The sequence below is a fragment of the Blastomyces dermatitidis genome (genome assembly GCF_000003525.1).
Source record: "Blastomyces dermatitidis ER-3 genomic scaffold supercont1.2, whole genome shotgun sequence".
In the NCBI taxonomy this organism is placed as follows: domain Eukaryota; kingdom Fungi; phylum Ascomycota; class Eurotiomycetes; order Onygenales; family Ajellomycetaceae; genus Blastomyces; species Blastomyces dermatitidis.
The window spans coordinates 6,507,652-6,527,106 of record NW_025544775.1 but is presented as its reverse complement, the minus strand read 5'-3'; the positions used below and the strand labels follow the sequence as shown (position 1 = coordinate 6,527,106).

The window sequence follows — 19,455 nt, the reverse complement described above, 5'->3', positions numbered from 1 at the left end:
AATTTTTATAGCATTTCATCTTCAGCTTACAGCTATCATTGAGATGTTTCATGCCTAGATTAATTGCTTTGAAGAAGCCAGGTTTTCCAGACCAGTTGACAAGACCTGCAGTCATAATCACTTAATACAGAGAAGGAGTTTTAGTGAATTAAAGTATTCAAAAATAATGAAGTATCTCAGTGACATAATTATATTAATCAGTATCAAGAAAGAAGATAATCAGAGATGAAATGAAGTACTCAAGAAGTTCAATATCATCATGCTTAACAGCATAGTGTATTTGAATGAATAATTCACATTCTCAGAGAAGGTGATACATGATACAGAATTTAATATCTTGAGTGAGCTGAGAGATTTGAGAGTTGATTTCATTTCAGATATCAAGAGTAAATGCTTTGATGTATACATCTTCAATAAGCTGAAGATACTGTGAAAAACTAAGCTGTTATATAATAGAATTAATATCTTCTGAGTGCTCAAGATTGCTAACTGAATAATCTTAATATTGTATAGTAGTATAAAATAGAGCAAGACTTTGAGATGCAAAGCTCTGAGAAATCACTGACTTAAGAAGATAATATTTTGAATTGACAGCAGTCATAGAATTTCAGTTTCAATGAGTGAGATTGAACTGAATATAGTAATAAGTCTTTTCAGAGACTCTGGCTTCAAAATAAGTATGAACAATGATGAAGAGTAGATTTATTTGAATATGAAATCATTCAGAAATAGAATGAAGTCAGTTACACTGTTCAAAGATATCTGTAGATTTTGACTGCTTTATCTTAATCAACTGAATGAGTTTTATGATCAAAGCATCTTCATACACTGAAAAGAGATGAGTTGAAAATGCTGTATGATCTCTTGATAAATCAAGAAAATTATTAAATATCTTCTCATGAACTCTCATAGTTCCCGCAATAGTGTTCTCATTTTCAAAAATAGCACTCAACTGCTGAAAACACATTCTATGCACAGAAAGTGTATTAATAACAGACATTTGAGATAATAAATCATTTGCAGTACTGAAAATACTTTTAATCTCATTATTATAAATCTTTTGAATAGCATCTGAAATAAGACATGATGTTATTTACTTCTGAAGCTCATTATCATTGTCTGTCACATCAGATGTATCAATGATTTCTTACAGTGTTAGCAGTCTTGTGAAATCATGCATGATCTGAGTTAGACCAGTTTCTGAAATATCAGAGGAAATAATCACAATAGTAGTAGTCACAGTAATCATGAAATTATTATATCTGATTATCTCATCTCATACAGTCTTCTTAAAGTTCATATTATCATAGACTATAACAGCTTGAGAATCTTTAACAAGCTGCTGAAGTTTAATCTAACAGTAAGAATTAGTCAAGTGATTAACTCAGAAGTTGATAGAAGTTCAAAGAATATGTCAGAAAATGACAGATATTATCAGAGATTACTAGAAGTTTGAGATATTAGATAGAAATATTAATAAGTTAAGAATATTAAGTTATATCTTCTCTCATTTAGCAATTTTCATCATCAATCTATTTCTCATCACATAGCTGTGACAGAGTTCAAAGTCAGAAATGATTTCTATCACTTATTATTTTACTTCTGAGTTATGAAAATATGCAGAGAGAATAGAGCTGAAGAAGTTCAAGTTTTTTAAGAAATAAGAGTGATATATAATACTCATAATAATAAACAGCTGTTTGATAGCTGTTATTTTATCTGAGTCTCATTCATAGCTCTTTCAATTGATATGTTTATTTTTTAGAACAGGAGTAAGTAAGTTAAACCAGATTGACACATCAGTCTGAATAATCTCAAAAGCAGTCTGAAAGTTGATGATATTCAGATCAGAATCATGATTGAATTTTGTAAAGAAGAGAGTGTTGATAAGGTATTTCAGCTTCTGTTTAAGTAAGACAGTATAACATTGATTATCATTGAATATTTCTGCTTTGAAAAGTACTGAATATAGTGCATTTCACTGCTTTATAGAAGTACTGTATCATTGATGAGTCAAGATATCAGAACTCTGAATTCAAGTCTCTATAAAAGTCTTCATTCTTCAACTGTTTTACTGTAATATTCTGACAATACAAGATAATTTCAATCATCTTTTCTGTCAGTTATAAGGCATTGTAGACAGGTGCTGTGAGCCACAGCAATTCAATTGTGAACAAGCTTATAGAGTATCAGTATCAGTATCAGTGATCTCAAATTCTGAAGAAGTATCAATAGATTCAAGCTCTGTTAAGTCACTGTCTGATATGTTATATTCATCATCTACATTGTTGAAAGACTGTAGTGATTGTAGAGAGAATTCATCTTCAAGTGATAAAGAATATTGACTGAAGTGCATCTGACATTGAGTGTCTTGAGATTCAAAAGACACACTGTCTTTTGTCAATGATTGTGACATGATGAGAAGAGATAGTGAGTTGTAAAATAACAGAGATAATAGCAGAATGACTGAGAATTTAAAAAATATCAGTTTGATGATGATCAGACAGATATTTAGAGTAGATATATGATTTCAAAGTCAATTGAATATTTTGTATGAGTGAAGTTGATTTTCCACATATAATGGAACTGTTTCTTCTCAGACTCTCTACAAGATATTAGGTTGCGAGCATGTGTGAAGTCTCTTATTGGTCCAGAAGTTAGCAGGACTTGGCAGAAGTCTAAAGGAGTTTAGTTGGTCGCGCTAATCCGAAAATATCGAGAAGAGAGGCTGAGCATGCTGAGATAACGTGGGGGGCTATTATTGGTTCCTCAGACTGATGCAGAAAGGGGCCTTTGTGCAGCTGTGCAGGCGGTTATACGAGCGATGGCGCTGATAACTGCTCTGTGGAGCTGCTCAGTGCTAGAAAGCAACGAACGAGTTGAGCCAAAGATGCTTCGAGGTTGGGGACAGCCGTTTGAGTTTGAGACTTGCGGAAGACCAAAACAACTTTCGCAAACGCTGCTGGCGAGATGGCCTTGTTGTGGCTCTTTTCCTAGGTACTCCACTTTGTTGCCGTCCGTCCCCCCTCCCGCTGCTTTTTAGCTTCGTCGAGAAGGAATCTCAAGACGCCAATTCTATGCGCCATCTCTGTTAGCCTGAACTCTCATGTCTGGAGTGTTGAGTTGACTGTGGGATTTGTGGCGATTATTTTTGCTGAGCTTTTGACTTCGTACGCTATCCAAAAGAAACCGACTATGAACGGTATCTATAGGGTCAAGGAGCTACTGAAAGAGAACATTGACATCTCATAATCTAGTCAACCGTTCATTATTTGAGTCTGATATGCCACACTAAAATTCGCGGTGCTCAGGCCTTTGAGCAGGTTCAGCCAGTCCTTCGGTGTTGAATTGGTCGCAAATCTTACCATACCGAACATCTGTGGAGTGAGTGTCTCGTCAGAAAGTTAATGTGAGGTCCGGCAGAGGTCGGGCAAGACACTACGCCGAGTAAAGATAGGTTGCACCCTCTCACCCGTCCGGGACAGCAGGCCGGTCACTCGCGCTGGATGGCGTTTCCGATCTCCGCGACGTTAGCAGTTGAAAGTCTGCACACTAAGACTTATGCAGTAAGCGGACGGGATAATCGAGCTGATTCCTTAGTCTAGACACAGCAGCTAAAGCAGTCTGGTTATGTTCAAGCGAGGACTGCCAAAAGACGAGGATGGGGAGGCCAGGCTCCCCCTCGTGTACTACTGGGTTCATTCATATATATCGGTGTTCCCGAGCTCGTGGAAGCCCCAAAAACAAACATCTTTTGACGATTTCCTGGTAACACAGGTATTATTTGATCATTACTTCTCTCGATTTGATTTTTCTTTTTGCTTTTTGCTCCCTTTGCTCCTCGAGAAGTAAATAAAAATGACACACCAAACTGAGACAATTGTGCAGCCCTCTGCACCAAACCCCGGGATTATCGATATCGATGTAGTGACTCCCTGGCGACCTTTCCTCAATACTCTTCTTTCAAAGGTCTATAGAACTAACAACCGAAACAGACAGAATTCGCAGATTGCGCCTCAATCAGCGCGACTGTTGGCGGTTCCTCCCTTGGAACCTCGCTCTCCTCCTCAATCCTAGAATATAGATATGGTGAGCGTCATCCCAACAAAATTCTGCGCTTCCGGTCGGGTCAGCATTTCGTGCTAATGCTGTTATGCCCTTTTCTTGCCACGTTATAGAAAATGGAAGGAGATACCACGGATTCAGGAACGGATCGTATATGTTACCAAATGACGAAGCGGAGCAGGAGCGGCTCGAATTACACCACCACATCTTTCGCCTTATATTAGGCGGTCGGCTCTTCCGAGCGCCCATTACCGCGAAGCCGAAGAGAGTGCTAGACTTCGGGACAGCAACAGGTGCATGGGCTATTGATTTTGCTGATGAATTCCACACTGCCACCGTGATCGGGAACGACTTGAGCCCCATTCAACCTTCCTGGGTGCCTCCCAATTGCAAGTTTTATGTCGATGATGTTGAGAGTGAATGGGTGTATACGTCAGATGAGGCATTCGATTTTATCCATGCGCGGGGGATGGGCGGGAGCATTAAGGATTGGAACACATTGTACAGCCGCGCACTCCAGCACCTGAAGCCTGGAGGGTGGATTGAAATGCAAGAATATGAAGCGTGGGTTCACTCCGACGACGACCCGACGCTTAAGAAGTGCCCCAATACATCCCGCTGGCTAGCCCTACTAGATGAAGCGAGTATAAAATTTGGGAAACGCCTGAATGTTGCTGGTGAGCAGAAGCAGAATCTGATCAACGCTGGCTTCAAGAATGTCCAGGATGATATATACAAGGTATGTCTCTTCATCCTGGTTGAGCGATTTTTGTTTTTCTTTCTTAGACTTTCCCCTCTTCTTCTTCTTCTTCATTCTACATAACCCCCTTCCCTACAGAATATAGATACTAACAAGTATCGTCCCCGCAGGTCCCAATGGGGACATGGCCCAAAGACCCCAAACTCAAGGAGGTGGGCGCATTCCAAATGGAACACATGTGCAGCTGCATCGAATCATTCACCCTGGCCCTTTTCACCCGCATCCTCGGCTGGAACATAGACGAAACCAAAGTCCTGTGCGATGCGGTGCGAAAGGAATTCCGTGACCCCAAAAACCATCTTTTGACGGTTTTCCACTTCGTATACGGACAGCGGCCGACGTCCTAGGTTAAATCGAAAAGAAAGGGGGAGCACGATTCTATTTTGATTATCGTCGTGCTTGCTGGTTTGATCATGATGATGCAATGATGACGAAAACGATCACTTGCGTTAGCGGAAAGAAGGGGGGGGGTTTGATATTTTGCTTAACACCGGGGGAAGTGGTGCTGGGTTGCCGATGGACACTTGCCTGTTATTTGCAGTAACGTTTCATGGGATAATGATACCTCAGGTATATTCTTATACCTCATTGTTTGGAGATTGGTGAATGTTGACATAGCTCCTAGGGTGGTGTGGTGTTACATTACCTTCACCATCAACCTCTTGTGATGTTAACTAATGAGATTTTGGAGTCTTGGGTGCTGAAGCCCTGGTCGACGTGCTTTTTTGTTTCATTAAATTTTCTCCCCAAGTTTACTTGTCAAGCTTGCACACTTTAATTATTTTTTTTCTAATAGGTATAAATTCGCTCTCTTATTTCTTTCATTTTCGGCTCCAACATAGCCTATATTCATTTAGCATATATATAGTAACTGTCATCTCCGATTTCCCCATTCATTCATTCATTCTTTCTTTAGCAAGTTAATGAAAATCCTCGCTTAGCGCCTGACACCGGACACAGGCGAACCGTTATACTCCATCAATGTCAATGGAACCTAACTAGTGGCAAGCAATTCGTAGCAAGTAGGGAAATTCACTTGCCGACGACTCCACCGGCCTCCACGTAGTTCCATGTTTTTGTGGGGTAAAACGTATCTGTGGGGGAGGAGAGGCGTGATGTACCAGAGAAGAGAAGAAAGAAGACAAAAGAAATCCATGCATGCATGCTCTGTTGATTTCCACAGGAGGAAATGATCAATCATCATCAGGCGTGGTCGTGGTTAACAAAAACCCCCACTCCTCGTCTCGTCTCGTCCATTTCGTAATATTTTGATATCTGGTGACGGGTGGCGTCCTTTTTGATGTCAAGTCTCCTGTTATATGACCTGAAAACTCCCTCTGAAAAAGGCATCTTTTGGTCTGAAATGAGCACTTATTCTGCTCCTCCTAAAGATTGAAAACTGGCAGCAGGGGAAAGATATCCAGCATATATAAGAAAACACTAGAGAAGAGGATACTAACATTCTTTCCCCGCCCCCCTCTCTGTCTGTCACTAGTTACCAAAGGGCATTCTAAGCTAAAGGGAATCTCCACCCGGCTTCCTGAGGGATAGGTACGTGTATGATGAGGGAAGTGCTCGGGGTTTGTTCGGAGATATGGAAAACTACTATGTATAGTTAGTTGATAATGATATAATAATATAATAATAAGGGCGGTTCAGGAGAGCAAAGTTATCGGGCCAGTTCGGTTGTGGGCCCTGATAGAATAGTTCGGTTTGATTCAGTTCGGGAACTAAGAAAATCTAACCTAACTTGGTTAGATCTCAGAGATCTTAACCCCACACAAACCGGATAGTGGAAGAATCTTATTATTATATGTAGGCTACTGGGGCAAAAGAGCTCTTTTGCCCCAGTAGCCTACAGGTTATGAGACTGTTAAGCGTGAGCCCCGCTGTGGTCAACATGCATAGGTTCAATCCCAGAATGGACTTAAAAATTCCTAATAAATACCCTGGACATTTTAACAGTGCCAAGAGACATCCCAGGAGTGTGCCCTAGAAGTCCCTTGAGCCCTAGGACTGACTGAGTCCACTAAGAGGAGCCATTGTGGGGAGCCACTGAAGAGAGTCACTGAGAGGAAGTACTGTACTCTGTGATAGCTGGTCTGAGGGGGGGTGTTGGGGGTCCCGCGGTTGATCGGCCCTTCTACCAGCAGTGCGCTGGTGGTGATCGAGCTCTTTTGCCCCAGTAGCCTACATTATATGATAGTTGGTCGGTCAGCAAGATCGCCATACAAACCCCACTTCAGATTCCGCTTACTAATAACTTACAATCACCACCTCAACCTCACCCACCACAAAGCATTTTGCTAGCAGAGGCTAGAATCTGAGCCCCGAACTAGACCGAACCAATAAATTCTCAATTCTGTCGAAGATAGAATCTTCTTCTTCTTTTTTTTTTCCCCCTGCATTGTGATCAGTATGGATCCTTGAATATGCTCAGCACAACTTATGTTTCTATTAATGATAGAGAGTATGTGGCGAAAGGACATGTGCTGTCAGCATCTCAATTCATATATTCTTCTAAAAGAAAAGCAATATAATATTCATTTTCTGACTTAAAAGATTTAAAAAAGAAAAAAAAAAAAAAAAAAAAAAGAGGCGGGTATCACCATCCTTACTTTGTAGCACAAGACTACTGGAAAATGATGTAGTAGTTAAAACAGAGCCGTGAATTATATCGACGAGCACAGAGATAGGAGATAGGTACTGGTTTATGGAACGGTTCATCGCTTACCGCCCAGACAGACCGCTGTCCCCTTTCCATCGTCTAGTCTAGTATGGGGTAATGGGTACCTTGCAAGTCAAAGGCTCGGCTATCTAAGCGTTCAAACTTTTTCTTTTTATATGGCAAACGCCTGGTTGGGTGGCGGCATGAAACAAACTCAAGGCGGGTCGCAGTGGGCCATGTTGAACCCGTGCACCCTTGGAAGTCTATCCATGGATGGATGTTCTATACCAAGAGAGGCATCTACGAGAGAGTGCCCAGGTGTGTTCTGTAGGGATATATCGATAATCAGCAGCATTGATTTGAAAATGAGCAAGTGTTGAGTTTGCCGCGGATGAGAAGCTCAGAGATTTCAAAAGGGGGCTAAATAACAAGAGGCTTGAACTTGGCGTCTCAGAGTCCGGCGGTGGAGGGACACAGATGGATGAAAAGCGTAGAAAAGAGTTACTATGATACTATTTACACACCGAACCCAGATAGATGAAAAGCGTAGAAAAGAGTTACTGTGACACTATTTGCACACCGAACCCAGATGGATGAAAAGCGTAGAAAAGAGTTACTGTGATACTATTTGCACACCGAACCCAGATTAGGGAACAGTTCATTCATAACTTTGTACGTCTGCAAATACGGTAACGGGTCTTAGAGTGCTGAATCCCATCGCGATTTGGCCGCTGCGCCTTGGCAAAGTGTCAGCCAAGCCTCATCTCCCGACTGAAGAACAAACCACAACCACTCACCTCAGAGAATAGCCATACCAGAAACCGCTTGGCTCCTAAGCCTCAATACCGAAAATATTCATTATGTTTCCCGGAGAAGAAGCCGGAAGTCGGCGGGAATTGTTCACTGCTTGGCGGGCTTGGCGGCCGCTGGTGCCAAGCATTCCGAAGAAAGCTTAATTGTCTCAAGCGTTCTAGCGCCGATCCGCATACTTTCAGGGCTTCCCTGGACAGAGGGAAAGGCTATATAATATGGCCTTTATTTATGCTCATGCCATAAACTCAACGGCCGGGACTGGGGAAGTCCGTACCCACACCTTTATGGACAGCAATATGATACATTATTATTAGTAACGAGTGTGCGGCATGCCGGGGAGAGAGGAGGGGGGAAGAGATAGAAGATGTGGTGATCCGCAATCCCGGAGAAGGGTACATCTGATCGAGATTACAAACTACTATTATAGAAAGCAACGGCAGGTGATGTCGCCACTCCCTACAACTTTATTTAGAGATATTAACTAAACAACTGTATACAGACTCAGAGGCGGCGGGCGTGCCTTTCCGACTCAACAAAAATGTAGCGCCTTCAGGCACCAGGCTCCTGTTTAGGGCATAATAAGGATAGTTGATAAGGGCCCCTGGGTTGGGGAGAAAGAAAATATGGAGATAAGGCCAAAAAAAAGGCGCCCCGATTTCCACTTTCACTCGGCTCCGAATTCTATTTAGCATTATTTAGAGGTGGTTTCCCGGCGCAAGGAGAAGGCGGGTTCCCAAGACCAGAAGTGGAAACGGAGAATCCGTTCAAAACCCTGTTTCTCTCCTTATGTATTCCTGGTTCTCTTCTTTATTTCAATTCCATATTTTTTTTTATATTGTCTTTCGTCATTTAGCCGTTCTCCTACTCCCGCACCCTTTTATTACTCACATACCCCACACAATACAGGGAAAGCCTCTGCAGGCTTGTTGTTTTAACAGCTCGTTCGGACGTCGACAATTGAGAAGTTGATAACCTTGAATGTCCGGATTTTCCGCCAAGGGGGGCAGGTTCAAAAGAAGGATGGCAGTTATGCTGGATGGAGAGGAGGTACAAATCCAGTCTGGTCTCAGTGAACGGCAGATCCCTGGGAAAATAGGGGACATAGAGAAGATCGATGGCGGCAGCTCAACTTCGCTCCCGCCATACGAGAAGGATGTCGTGACTCAATGCGTGGATCCCTTCGGGAATGAGGACTCTGCTGAGGTTAAATATAAAGTGTTGACGTGGTGGTGAGTTATTTCATCAAGAATGAAGAGAAAGGGGAAAAAAATCCGTTGGAAGGAAAGAAGGAAAATGTAATGACAATTGCTGACGATTCATGCTTGTTCGCTTTTAGGCAATGTGGACTACGTATGGAACCCATGCCGCTATTAGTCCTGTTCATCAGACGCATAGAAACAGACACTAACAATTACTACAGTCATGATCGCGGAGACTATGTCTCTGGGTATTCTTGCTCTTCCATCAGCAGTCGCAGCGTTGGGATTAGTACCGTGAGTCAAAGCTCGCCCGCCCAACGGAATTTATATATCTCCAATACAACTAACAATTACGTCCTCCTTTCAGAGCCATTATAATTCTCCTCTTTATTGGCTTTCTAGCAACCTACACCGGCTACACCATCGGCCAATTCAAAGCTGCATACCCGCACGTCCATAGCATGGCCGACGCCGGAGAGATTCTCATGGGTAGATTTGGCCGCGAGTTGCTCGGCGTTGGGCAGCTCCTCTTCCTAATATTCATCATGGGCAGCCACGTCCTTACGTTTGTCGTCATGATGAACACGCTTACGGATAACGGAACGTGCAGTATTGTTTTTGGCCTTGTGGGAATGCTGGTTTCACTAATCCTTACCCTTCCACGAACACTGAAGAATGTTTCTTGGCTCTCTATTATTTGTGAGTTCCCTCATATCCCAATATTCACCCCCGCCTCCTTTATGAACCTTGAATTATTTTCAATGAACATTATATGGACCCAATCATTGACTAATTATATCTCAACTGTAGCATTCGCTAGCATATTCAGTGCTGTCATGATTACAATGATAGCAGTCGGGGTGCAAAAACCCGGCGACGGCATTGATGCATTTGTCACGACAGATATTTACCACGCATTCTTGGCAGTCAGCAATATCATCTTCTCCTATTGTTAGTGTTTTTTCTCCTATCCCTTGTATATATCAAATCTGTCTTCAATACTAATCATAACTCCCTCCCATAATGTATGTACAGCCGGTCACGTTGCATTTTTCGGATTTGCATCTGAACTCAAAAATCCTAGCGATTATTCCAAAGCCCTCTTCACCCTCCAGGGAACCAACACTACCTTTTACACGATCGCTGGCGTCGTCATCTACTACTTTGCTGGAAGAGAAGTAGCATCACCAGCCTTGAGCTCAACTGGACCTCTCATTAGCAAGATCGCATACGGCGTTGCATGCCCTACTGTACGTTTGATTCCATACCCCCAAATATATATGTCCGCCCTTCAAACCAAGGCACCAACAACTAACAGCACCGTTTAGATCGTTATTGCCGGCGTCATCAACGGACACGTCGCCTGCAAATACCTATACGTCCGCATCTTCCGCGGAACAGATCACATGTCCCGACGAAACTGGACTTCAATTGGCGCATGGGTTGGCCTGGCCACTTTACTATGGGTCATCGCCTGGATCATCGCGGAAGCTATCCCCGTCTTTAACCATCTTCTTAGTTTGATCGTACGTGTTTTCTTTCCCCCCTTTAAGGCAGGAAATGGGAATGACAAAATTATATGATGCGGAAAAGACTAACGAACCAAATTTTCTTAACTCGGTATAGACTGCGCTCTTCGCAAGTTGGTTCACTTGTAAGCAACCCTGCATATACCCACCCTCCTTTTTTTTCGTCCTTCTTTTCCAACCCCCTATGAAAACAGAGACTAACCAAAACTGCAAACCAAAACAGTCGGCCTAAACGGTTGGTTCTGGCTCTACCTGAATAAAGGCCGCTACTTCTCCAGCCCACGCAAGATCGTTCTCACCCTACTCAACGTCTTCTGCGTCGCCAGCGGCGCCCTAATTGTACGTTCATTCACCCCATGACTTTGCCTGCTTACTATGAACTCCCCAAACCCCCCCCGCCTTTTTTCCCTTTTTCTTTTTTTTCCTTCTACTCCTATGTACCCGACATAGCCATCATTATTTCAATCAAAACAAAGAAAAAAAGAAGACAACAAAGGAAAACAGGAAGACACAGAAAGGAAAAGAGAACAAGATCTAACCAAACCGAAAAAACCCCACAGTGCGGACTCGGCCTCTACGTCTCCGGAAGAGCCATCAATGAAGATACCACTTCCGCGGGCAGTTTCACCTGCTCTAGGATGTGATTAACAGCAATGACGACGAAAGATAAACTATACCTTCCATATATACAGGGGGAATGAGTTCATTTGTTTCATTTTATTATTATATATACAACAGGAAGACGGTCAGGGCAGACCCAGGCGGTTTTTTTTTTCATTTTTCAGAGAAGCCTGGTAGAAGGGGGGTATTGTTTGCCTTTTATTTTCTTGTAATTCTTTCTTATTTTTATTTTTCCTTTTCCTTTTCCTTTAATTTTGGTTTGGTGTTTTCAACGTTCCTGATTCCTTTCAGTTGGTGTTCATTCCTGTCATCCATTATCACCCACTCCGCGCGCGCGAAACACCATCCCTCTATGCTGTGCTCTGTATTCCATTTTTCAAATGCTTTTTATACCAGATACCTCACCCACCATCCCTTGTCTACCTTTGGCTTCTATCCTTGTTTACGAGTATCGTTGAGGTGCCTCTGCAATGGCCTGTTACTTGTGTGTTGGATATTGTTTGCTTCATTGTTTTTTGCTTCTCAGTTTTGGAACAGTTTCAACAAGTTCCTTATGTTCCCAGCAGTGCAAAGTGCTTACTTTTATTATGTTTTTTATTATATTGTTTTCAACTACCTTTTTTTTTTCTAACTATATATTTCCCGTGCTGTTTGTGTACTCTTTTTTTTATACTCTTTTAATCAGTAAGTTATTTATCACACATATTTTTAGCATACCTCAAATTCACCATCTAGATAAATGAGTTAGTTTATAAATAAACATAACTAATTTAAGTTTTAAAAATATATAAGAGACTATTCAGAAACAGAAGTTAGATCTTGCTTTATCTCAGAATCTCAGCCACTGTTCAGAATATTATAATCAATGATTAGTCACTCACTAGTTATTTGAAGCTAATCTTAAATAGGAAATAAGCTAACTCAAATGAATCAGATCTTGATGATTATATCATGAGAGAGATTCTTAGTGATGAGTGTTATAATCTGTGCTAGTATATAGATTAGACTATCACTGCAGCGTATGTCAATTGTAGCGTTGTATAGTACTTGTAAAATGGTAAATCTCGTCTCATTCTTCTAAGATGAGGATGGGCGGGCGCCTCTATATATATATATATATGTGTGTGTACATGCTTGTCTGTTTATCATAGTTAACTTTACAGAAAGAAGCAGAAGCTCTGAGAAGTAGCATGAATGAATGTACTTCTGAATAGAGGAATAAGAATGAAGTAGAAGAAGGAAGAAAGTGAAAGAAAGAAGAAGTAGAAGAAGAAAAAAGTGAAAGAAGAAAGAAACAGAAGCTCTGAAAAGTAGCAAGAGTGAACAATCACAGTCTCTCTGTTCAGAAAGAGGCGGGCGGTCACAGAGAATGAAAATGAGATAAGGATTGAAAAATGAGATTGAAAGAAGAGTAACTACTGCAGACACTAACTCTAATAAGAAATCAATTATAGATGTATGCAGTCAGAGACTATGACATCTACCTGAGATCTGAGAGATCTCAGGGTTTTTCTAGTACTTATACAGTCAATTATTAACTATACATTTAGCAATTTCAGATACAGAATATGCGAATTTTTTTCAAACCGCTCCACCACGAACTCGCTCAATTTTTCGAATAATAAACCGCTGATAGTGCTCGATCATTCAAGCATTTCAACCCCAACACCGACCTCATACCCCGTGTGGTGGTGAAGTGATTCAACCAAACATGGTTCAAAGCCCCCATGTGAGGTTTTCCCCCATCCCATCCACCCCTACCCTACCACGCCACAACCCCGGGTCAAATTGCCATACAAATTGGAAGGTGGAGAGACCTAGCCCTAGAATTTCTATGCATCAATTTTCTTGATTTTGAAAAATTCTCAACCTCTGATTGTGAAGAATATCTGAAGCTGTGAAAATCCTGTCTGTTTTTAATGTTTCAAAACATTAGAAAAATATAAAAAAAAGTATCTTGATAATATTAGTCAGTATATAATCTGTGAATAATTACAAAATTAAATTCAATTCAAGATTTAACTGAGTCTTTAATCAAAATATATTAAATATATAGTTTTAATATCTTAATATTTAATAGATTCTGTAAGGAATTAAGAACAGTAATATTAAATTACTATTAAAATTAAGAATTAATTCTATATTAATGTAATTACTTATAAAATCTTCTATTTTTTGAAATATAAATAATCAGTTTCTCTATATTTCACTGATATTATTTTTATCTTTAAAGAGAAACAGAGTTATATAATAAAAGAGTGTTATTTTTATTTAAAAAATGATTGCAATATTGAAGAATATATTATATCAATTCAATCATCATTTTCATTATTTCATATCATGTTATTTCTTTCGTTTTCATATTTTTATTTCATCTCTTTTCTTTGCTCTTAAAAATATAAGAATATATATTCTTCTCTAGACACTTCAAGTTTCACAATTCAAGCTTTAGTAAATTTATCACTCTCACTTCTCTTTTCATCATCATTTTCCTTTCTTTTTTCCTTTCTTCTTTTCACTCATTCTCTTTTCCTTTCCTTTCCTGTTCTTCTCTTGTCAATCTCTAATTCTGTCAGGAGCTGTTATTATATATACATTATGAGAATGATAAAAACATAATCAATGATGTTAAAAAGGGGGAAAGAGTGAAAAGAAAAAGAAGAAGAGAAAAGAAGAGAAGAAAAACATTATTAATCTCTACAGAAAGTTAAAAGATATGAACAAAGATAAATGCGAGAAGGAAATAGCAGACCCCAGAACTTCCACGAAATGATAATATGATAAAACACCCATCGTAACTACTCATATCCCACTTTTTCCCTTTTTGTCATGATTTTCGCATCTCATTTGTCATTTTTTTGGTTGCTTTCTTTGGTTTCCTTTTGCACCGGAACACCTACGTTGACCTAGCCGAAACCCAATCCCAAATCCCAAATTTCATTGCAAGCAAGAGGTAGGGGAAAAAAACAGCAATTAATTAAGCATATGTTTGGAAGATGCTCGGGCTCCCATACCAATCCACATCTTCAAACAGCAACAGTGGCGACGCATGCGCCGACGATGCCGATGAGGCTCCGGATGAGAAGCCTGTCGTGTGCAGTGAGTCGACGAGGAAGGGGGGTGTGTCGACAGGTGTTAGTGAGGCAGAATCTTCGGAGAGGTCGAGCTGGCGGAACGGTTCTTGTTGCTGTTGCTGCTGTTTGTTGGTGGTGGTGGTGGTGTTGGTGCAGGTGATGTTACTGCAGTTGGTGTTGCAGTTTATGTTGCAGTTTGAGTTGAGGGTTGTGGTAGTGGTAGTGTTGTTGTGGTCGAAGAATTTGCTGTAGAAGTCTGTGTTTGCGTTTGTGTCTATGAGCGGGTCATAGTCGTAGGGGGAGAGGGAGCCACTGCTATATCCAGCAGTTGAGACGTGGCGAGTGGGAGAGGAGGAGAAGTTCAGGGTGCAGTCTGGGGATTCCCAGGGGAGTTCATAGTGGTCGAGGAGGAGACCGGCGGTGTTTGTGGAGGATGGGTCGAGGATGTGTGGGTGGAGCGGTGCTGTTGTCGTGGCAGTGGATGTCTGTGCCTGTGTATTTGGCTGTGTTTGCGCCTGTGTATGCGCCTGTGTCTGCGGGGGGGACTGCGGCTGCTGCTGTTTTTGGTCTGCTATGGAAAAGCCACTATTATGATTATGTGGAAGCGCATGGGAATGATGTTGATGACTATTACTGTGGTTGTTGTTGCTATTACGCCTAGCATCGTCACCACCAGTGCCACCCAGCATCCTATCGAATTCATTCCAATCAATGCGCATGGATCCAGCGTGAGGGAGGGCAGTATAATTCTGCGAATCCGTAGTGACGGTGGGGGAGAATACGCCGTCTACCCCATCCAGACCCAATCCATTGGCAGCAGCACCACCAGGTTTACTTGAAAAGTCTACCGATAACCTACCCTCTCCGTCTGCATCGGCCTTTTCCACTCCCGCTCCCGCACCACAGGTGCCAGCGCCACCACCATACCCGGCATACCCACCACCACTAGCACTGATGCCTTCTTCCAACCTCTTCAGATACCCAGTCATCTTCTTGCCCTCCATAACTTCTCTTGCAAACCTCCCTGGCGTAATGCCCACAACCTTCTTAAACACGCGATGGAAATGTGACGGGGTCAACCCTGCCTCGTTGGCCAGGTCCTGCAGGGTCGGCCTCGTCCTCGCTTCGCCGGTATTAGCACCGCTCGCTGCCCGCAGCGCCGCCAGTGTCATGGTCTGACAGGCGCGCTGGGCGAGCTTGATATGCGGGTCAGGTGGGGCACGAAGATCCTCTGGCTTGCAGCGCTTGCAAGGGCGGTAGCCGGCCTTCTCAGCCTGCTTGGGGGTGTCGTAGAACTCGACATTTGCGCGGCGGGCAAGCCTAGCAGGACAACGGGGGCGACAGTAGATTTTTGTAGTGCGCACGCCATAGACAAAGTCGTTGGCGGTGGCGTCACGGTTGACGATTGCACGCCAACGGATGGAGGAGGAGGTGGTTGAGACGGCCATCTTTTGAGAGGCGTTGTCGTTGATATATTTATTTGCTGTTGATATGGTTGTCGTTTTTGATATTGATATCAATATCGATTCTGGGGTATATATATAAAGAGACCGTATGCCAGGGTTTGGAAGAGCTCCAGAGAGCGCGCGTAAGATGGCTTCTTCTTATATATCTATATAAATAATAGATAGATATATGTATACCACAGGCAGCAGGAGCAGGCTGAACACGATACGGTCTGGTCGATAGTTACTTGGCAGGCAAGAGCAGGAAGCGGAAGGGTAATAAGGGTGGACGACGGAGCGATATTGAGGAGGCGGAGGAGAAGGTGGTAAGTAGGTGACTTGGTATTTCAACGGTGTTCAATGCCATCAAAGATAGCTGCGGGAGCTTGCCTTGAAGCGAGGGGTCCTTTAGGTGGTTTCTTTTGTGTTGTTGTTGTTGTTGTTGTTGGTGGTGGTAGTTCGGGGACGTCGTTGTGGTAGGATAATAGGATAGGATGGGGTGAGTCTATAACGTTTCTCTCTCTCTCTCTCTCTCTTTCTCTCTCTCTATGCTATGCTTATAGAGTGTGCTCGGATGAAGTATTCAGATATATTCAGATATAGTAGTAGGTTATAGTAGTAGCAGTAGCAGTAGCAGTAGTAGTAGGTTATAGCAATAGCAGCAGCAGCAGCAGTAGTAGTAGTAGTAGTAGTAGTAGTAGTAGTAAGTAGTAGTAGGATACAAGAAGAGCTACGTGAAGAATATCGCCGCTGGCTGCAAACTGAGTCCGAGTCCTGTTTACTGTCTGTCTGTCTGCTTCTTCTTCTTCGCTTCTCTTTCCGTTCTTGTACTTGTTCTTGATCTTGCTGGATCTGGATATAAATGGATATGCAAGTAAATAAAATGAAGGCTCGCTCTTTCTTCTTTCGGGCAAACGAGGGCTCTGAAGGGGGGGGCCAGGCCCTAATAAATAGGGCTGGGCAGAAACGGCAGGCACCACGCCGTCAGCCCTCGACGCTTCACTCAACGCTCCCTCGCCGCTTCCTCGACGCTTCCTCGACGCTGCCCGCCCCCTCGCGTCGCCCCCCTGGCCTGGCCGGCCTGTCCCCGTGACTGCCCGCCGCCCATTGGTCAGTTTGGTAGCAACGCCTGCGACGCCCCTTGGCAACTATCAGCGCCAGTTCACGGGCTCATCACGGGACCCCCCGGCCGCCCGCCGCTGATTGGCTGGCTGCTGACTTATGTAAGCCCCACCACCGCCCCAACGTGGGCCAAGCCCGCCAAGCTCCGCCAAGCCCACCAGCGTCACCTTGCCTAAATAGTTTAAATGGCTCGAAAGGGCAAGGGTCAGGTGATCAGCGCTGCTCCAAGGGCTGCTGGTTTCCCCCTTACACAAACACAAACGTAGTCCATAGACCGGTGTCTCTGCCTGCTTGCTTGCGTTGACACATAGGAATACAAAACCCTGAGTATAGCCTGCCCCCAAGAAAGGCCGGCTATTTTGACTCCTGGTGGGTGGTGCTTGGGTTCCTTGGGTCGCGGTGGGCTGGTGTTGGTGGTGGGTTTGTGGGTTGTTTGTGTCTGCACTGTGCCGAGGCTTGGGGGCTTGGCCTCGGTGGGGTAGGTAGGTAGACGAGCGATGACATAATGCCTAGCAGTTTGGCGCTTTGGATTGGTTTAAACACCGCGAACTCTGACGGCTTGTTGAATGTACAGTAGATATTTGTCTAGAGCGTCGTCGTCTTGTATAATCATAGGAGTACCCATAGTAAAATCATCATAAGTCTAAACTCTCATGGCTTCCATTGTCTGGATTCATGGATCCCTCCAATGGGTCCATCATCATCGGTCGGTCTCTGCTGGTGGTGGCGCGCGAAGAGAAATTAACTTATTTGTGGGCGGATGACATCAGTGGCAGGTCGTTTAACTAGCTAAATTTTTTAAGAATTTTTAAACCCATAAAATAACAATTTCCCTATGGATATTTAGATCTGTGAGCCCACCGCCCGCGGGAGAGGGGGGGGAACTTCCTCAATAATATGCTCGTCATATCATTGCCCATAGATATGGCTCATGCTACGGTACGGGGCTGCTCCGATGGATCGATCGTACGCGAGACAATTGTGCCTCGGGGATGATAGCATGCATACCGCTGCCGTAGTCGTCTGCAGATTGTAGGAGAAGAGGTGAGTTGGAATAGAGTTGTTTGGAAAACTGACATCAGGTGAAATACTACGTATAATCTACCAAAGCAATATTCTGTCTCCCAAGCAACCGTGGCCCAACATGAAAAATTCCATTCCATCACGGAGAATATAATGTTTATACCAAGTGAGTACGGTTGTACAGATTAGAGAAGCCTATATATGAAGTGATGTGATGAAAGACATGAAGAGAGGTTGAAGAGGCTGAATAAAGCAGAGCAATTGATATAAATATGATCAATGAGTGTAAGAAGAGTGAATAGTAGCTACTGGAGTGAAGAAAATTTTGATTATTTTAAAGCGTGAAATGAAAAAGGTTGATATGTTTTCTGTTTTCTGTATGTCTATCTACTCATTCAGTCAATATTATATTAGTAAATGAACATTCCTGACAGAAAAGAATCCTTGAAAGGGATGTTTTGTTTTGCGTCTGAATGATCTCTGGAGTCTGTAGAATTGTTTGTTCTAGTTCAACCCCTTAGCTTTTATATAGTAAAAGTTTAAATTCTGCTGAGAGAATTTTTTTTTTCCCGCTCTTTTCCTCCGCCAAGGAGAAAATGGTTTCTTTCCCTCAAAACTGTGTAGATAAGAGAGAGAGACAAATGTTGAGAGTTAGCTGTTGACGGTTGACCTGATCCTGATAGATTCTTGTAAAAGTCATACGTTGTCTGTGCAGTTGTGAATACTACACTGTCCATCTACATATATTCCACATTCAATCACCATCCCTAACACAGAAGAAACACGAGGTATCATCATGAATGAGATTCTGGGGTCCCAGATTTTCCTATCTTTTTCTTTTGACTTATAAGTGGTGTAACATCTGCTCTCCATTCCATTTCTTTTCCTTCTCTTCCTTTTGCCTTTCTAGTCCCATTTATTTGCTCACTTCAGACGTTGTTCAAAATGGAGCCCCAGCAGGCTTCGGCCCACATGAGCCTGCTCTTCTCGAACTGTGAGTGTGCATGGTATGATCATTTACCACACACATCACATAGCCATGCCATTTTCGAGGAAAAAAAGAAAAAAAGACAAAACAAAAAGAGCTGAAAACCAGAAACAGTAAGAGAGAAGGGCGTGTGAGTATTATTTTTCTA

General features: G+C 42.7%; 5 protein-coding genes across 5 annotated transcripts; 3 read left to right on the top strand and 2 right to left on the bottom strand.

Annotated features, from left to right (window-relative positions):
* Window positions 1–2,179: 2,179 nt before the first annotated feature.
* Window positions 2,180–2,416, bottom strand: BDCG_16523 (uncharacterized protein; the record flags this gene model as incomplete). The annotated part of the gene is made up of 1 exon (XM_045425744.1): window positions 2,180–2,416. The coding sequence occupies one exon, from the start codon at window positions 2,414–2,416 to the stop codon at window positions 2,180–2,182; it is 237 nt and encodes a 78-aa protein (XP_045279949.1).
* A 769-nt stretch (window positions 2,417–3,185) lies between these two features.
* BDCG_02246 (TAM domain methyltransferase) lies at window positions 3,186–5,803 on the top strand. Its single transcript, XM_045417792.1, has 4 exons — window positions 3,186–3,777; window positions 3,889–4,089; window positions 4,179–4,804; window positions 4,936–5,803. Exons 3-4 carry the CDS (start codon window positions 4,220–4,222, stop codon window positions 5,170–5,172), a joined length of 822 nt encoding a protein of 273 aa, XP_045274522.1. The 5' UTR covers window positions 3,186–3,777; window positions 3,889–4,089; window positions 4,179–4,219; the 3' UTR covers window positions 5,173–5,803.
* Window positions 5,804–8,193: 2,390 nt separating this feature from the next.
* Window positions 8,194–12,466, top strand: BDCG_02245 (amino acid transporter). The gene is made up of 11 exons (XM_045417791.1): window positions 8,194–8,746; window positions 8,806–9,535; window positions 9,643–9,656; window positions 9,727–9,799; window positions 9,873–10,204; window positions 10,316–10,456; window positions 10,541–10,755; window positions 10,834–11,031; window positions 11,132–11,159; window positions 11,258–11,373; window positions 11,595–12,466. Exons 2-11 carry the CDS (start codon window positions 9,285–9,287, stop codon window positions 11,676–11,678), a joined length of 1,452 nt encoding a protein of 483 aa, XP_045274521.1. The 5' UTR covers window positions 8,194–8,746; window positions 8,806–9,284; the 3' UTR covers window positions 11,679–12,466.
* Window positions 12,467–13,991: 1,525 nt separating this feature from the next.
* On the bottom strand, window positions 13,992–18,366 carry BDCG_02244 (DNA repair and transcription factor Ada). The gene has a single exon (XM_045417790.1). It carries the CDS (start codon window positions 16,175–16,177, stop codon window positions 14,633–14,635), a length of 1,545 nt encoding a protein of 514 aa, XP_045274520.1. The 5' UTR covers window positions 16,178–18,366; the 3' UTR covers window positions 13,992–14,632.
* BDCG_02243 (uncharacterized protein) lies at window positions 17,037–17,450 on the top strand (the record flags this gene model as incomplete). The annotated part of the gene is made up of 2 exons (XM_045417789.1): window positions 17,037–17,048; window positions 17,129–17,450. 2 exons carry the CDS (start codon window positions 17,037–17,039, stop codon window positions 17,375–17,377), a joined length of 261 nt encoding a protein of 86 aa, XP_045274519.1. The 3' UTR covers window positions 17,378–17,450.
* Window positions 18,367–19,455: the final 1,089 nt, after the last annotated feature.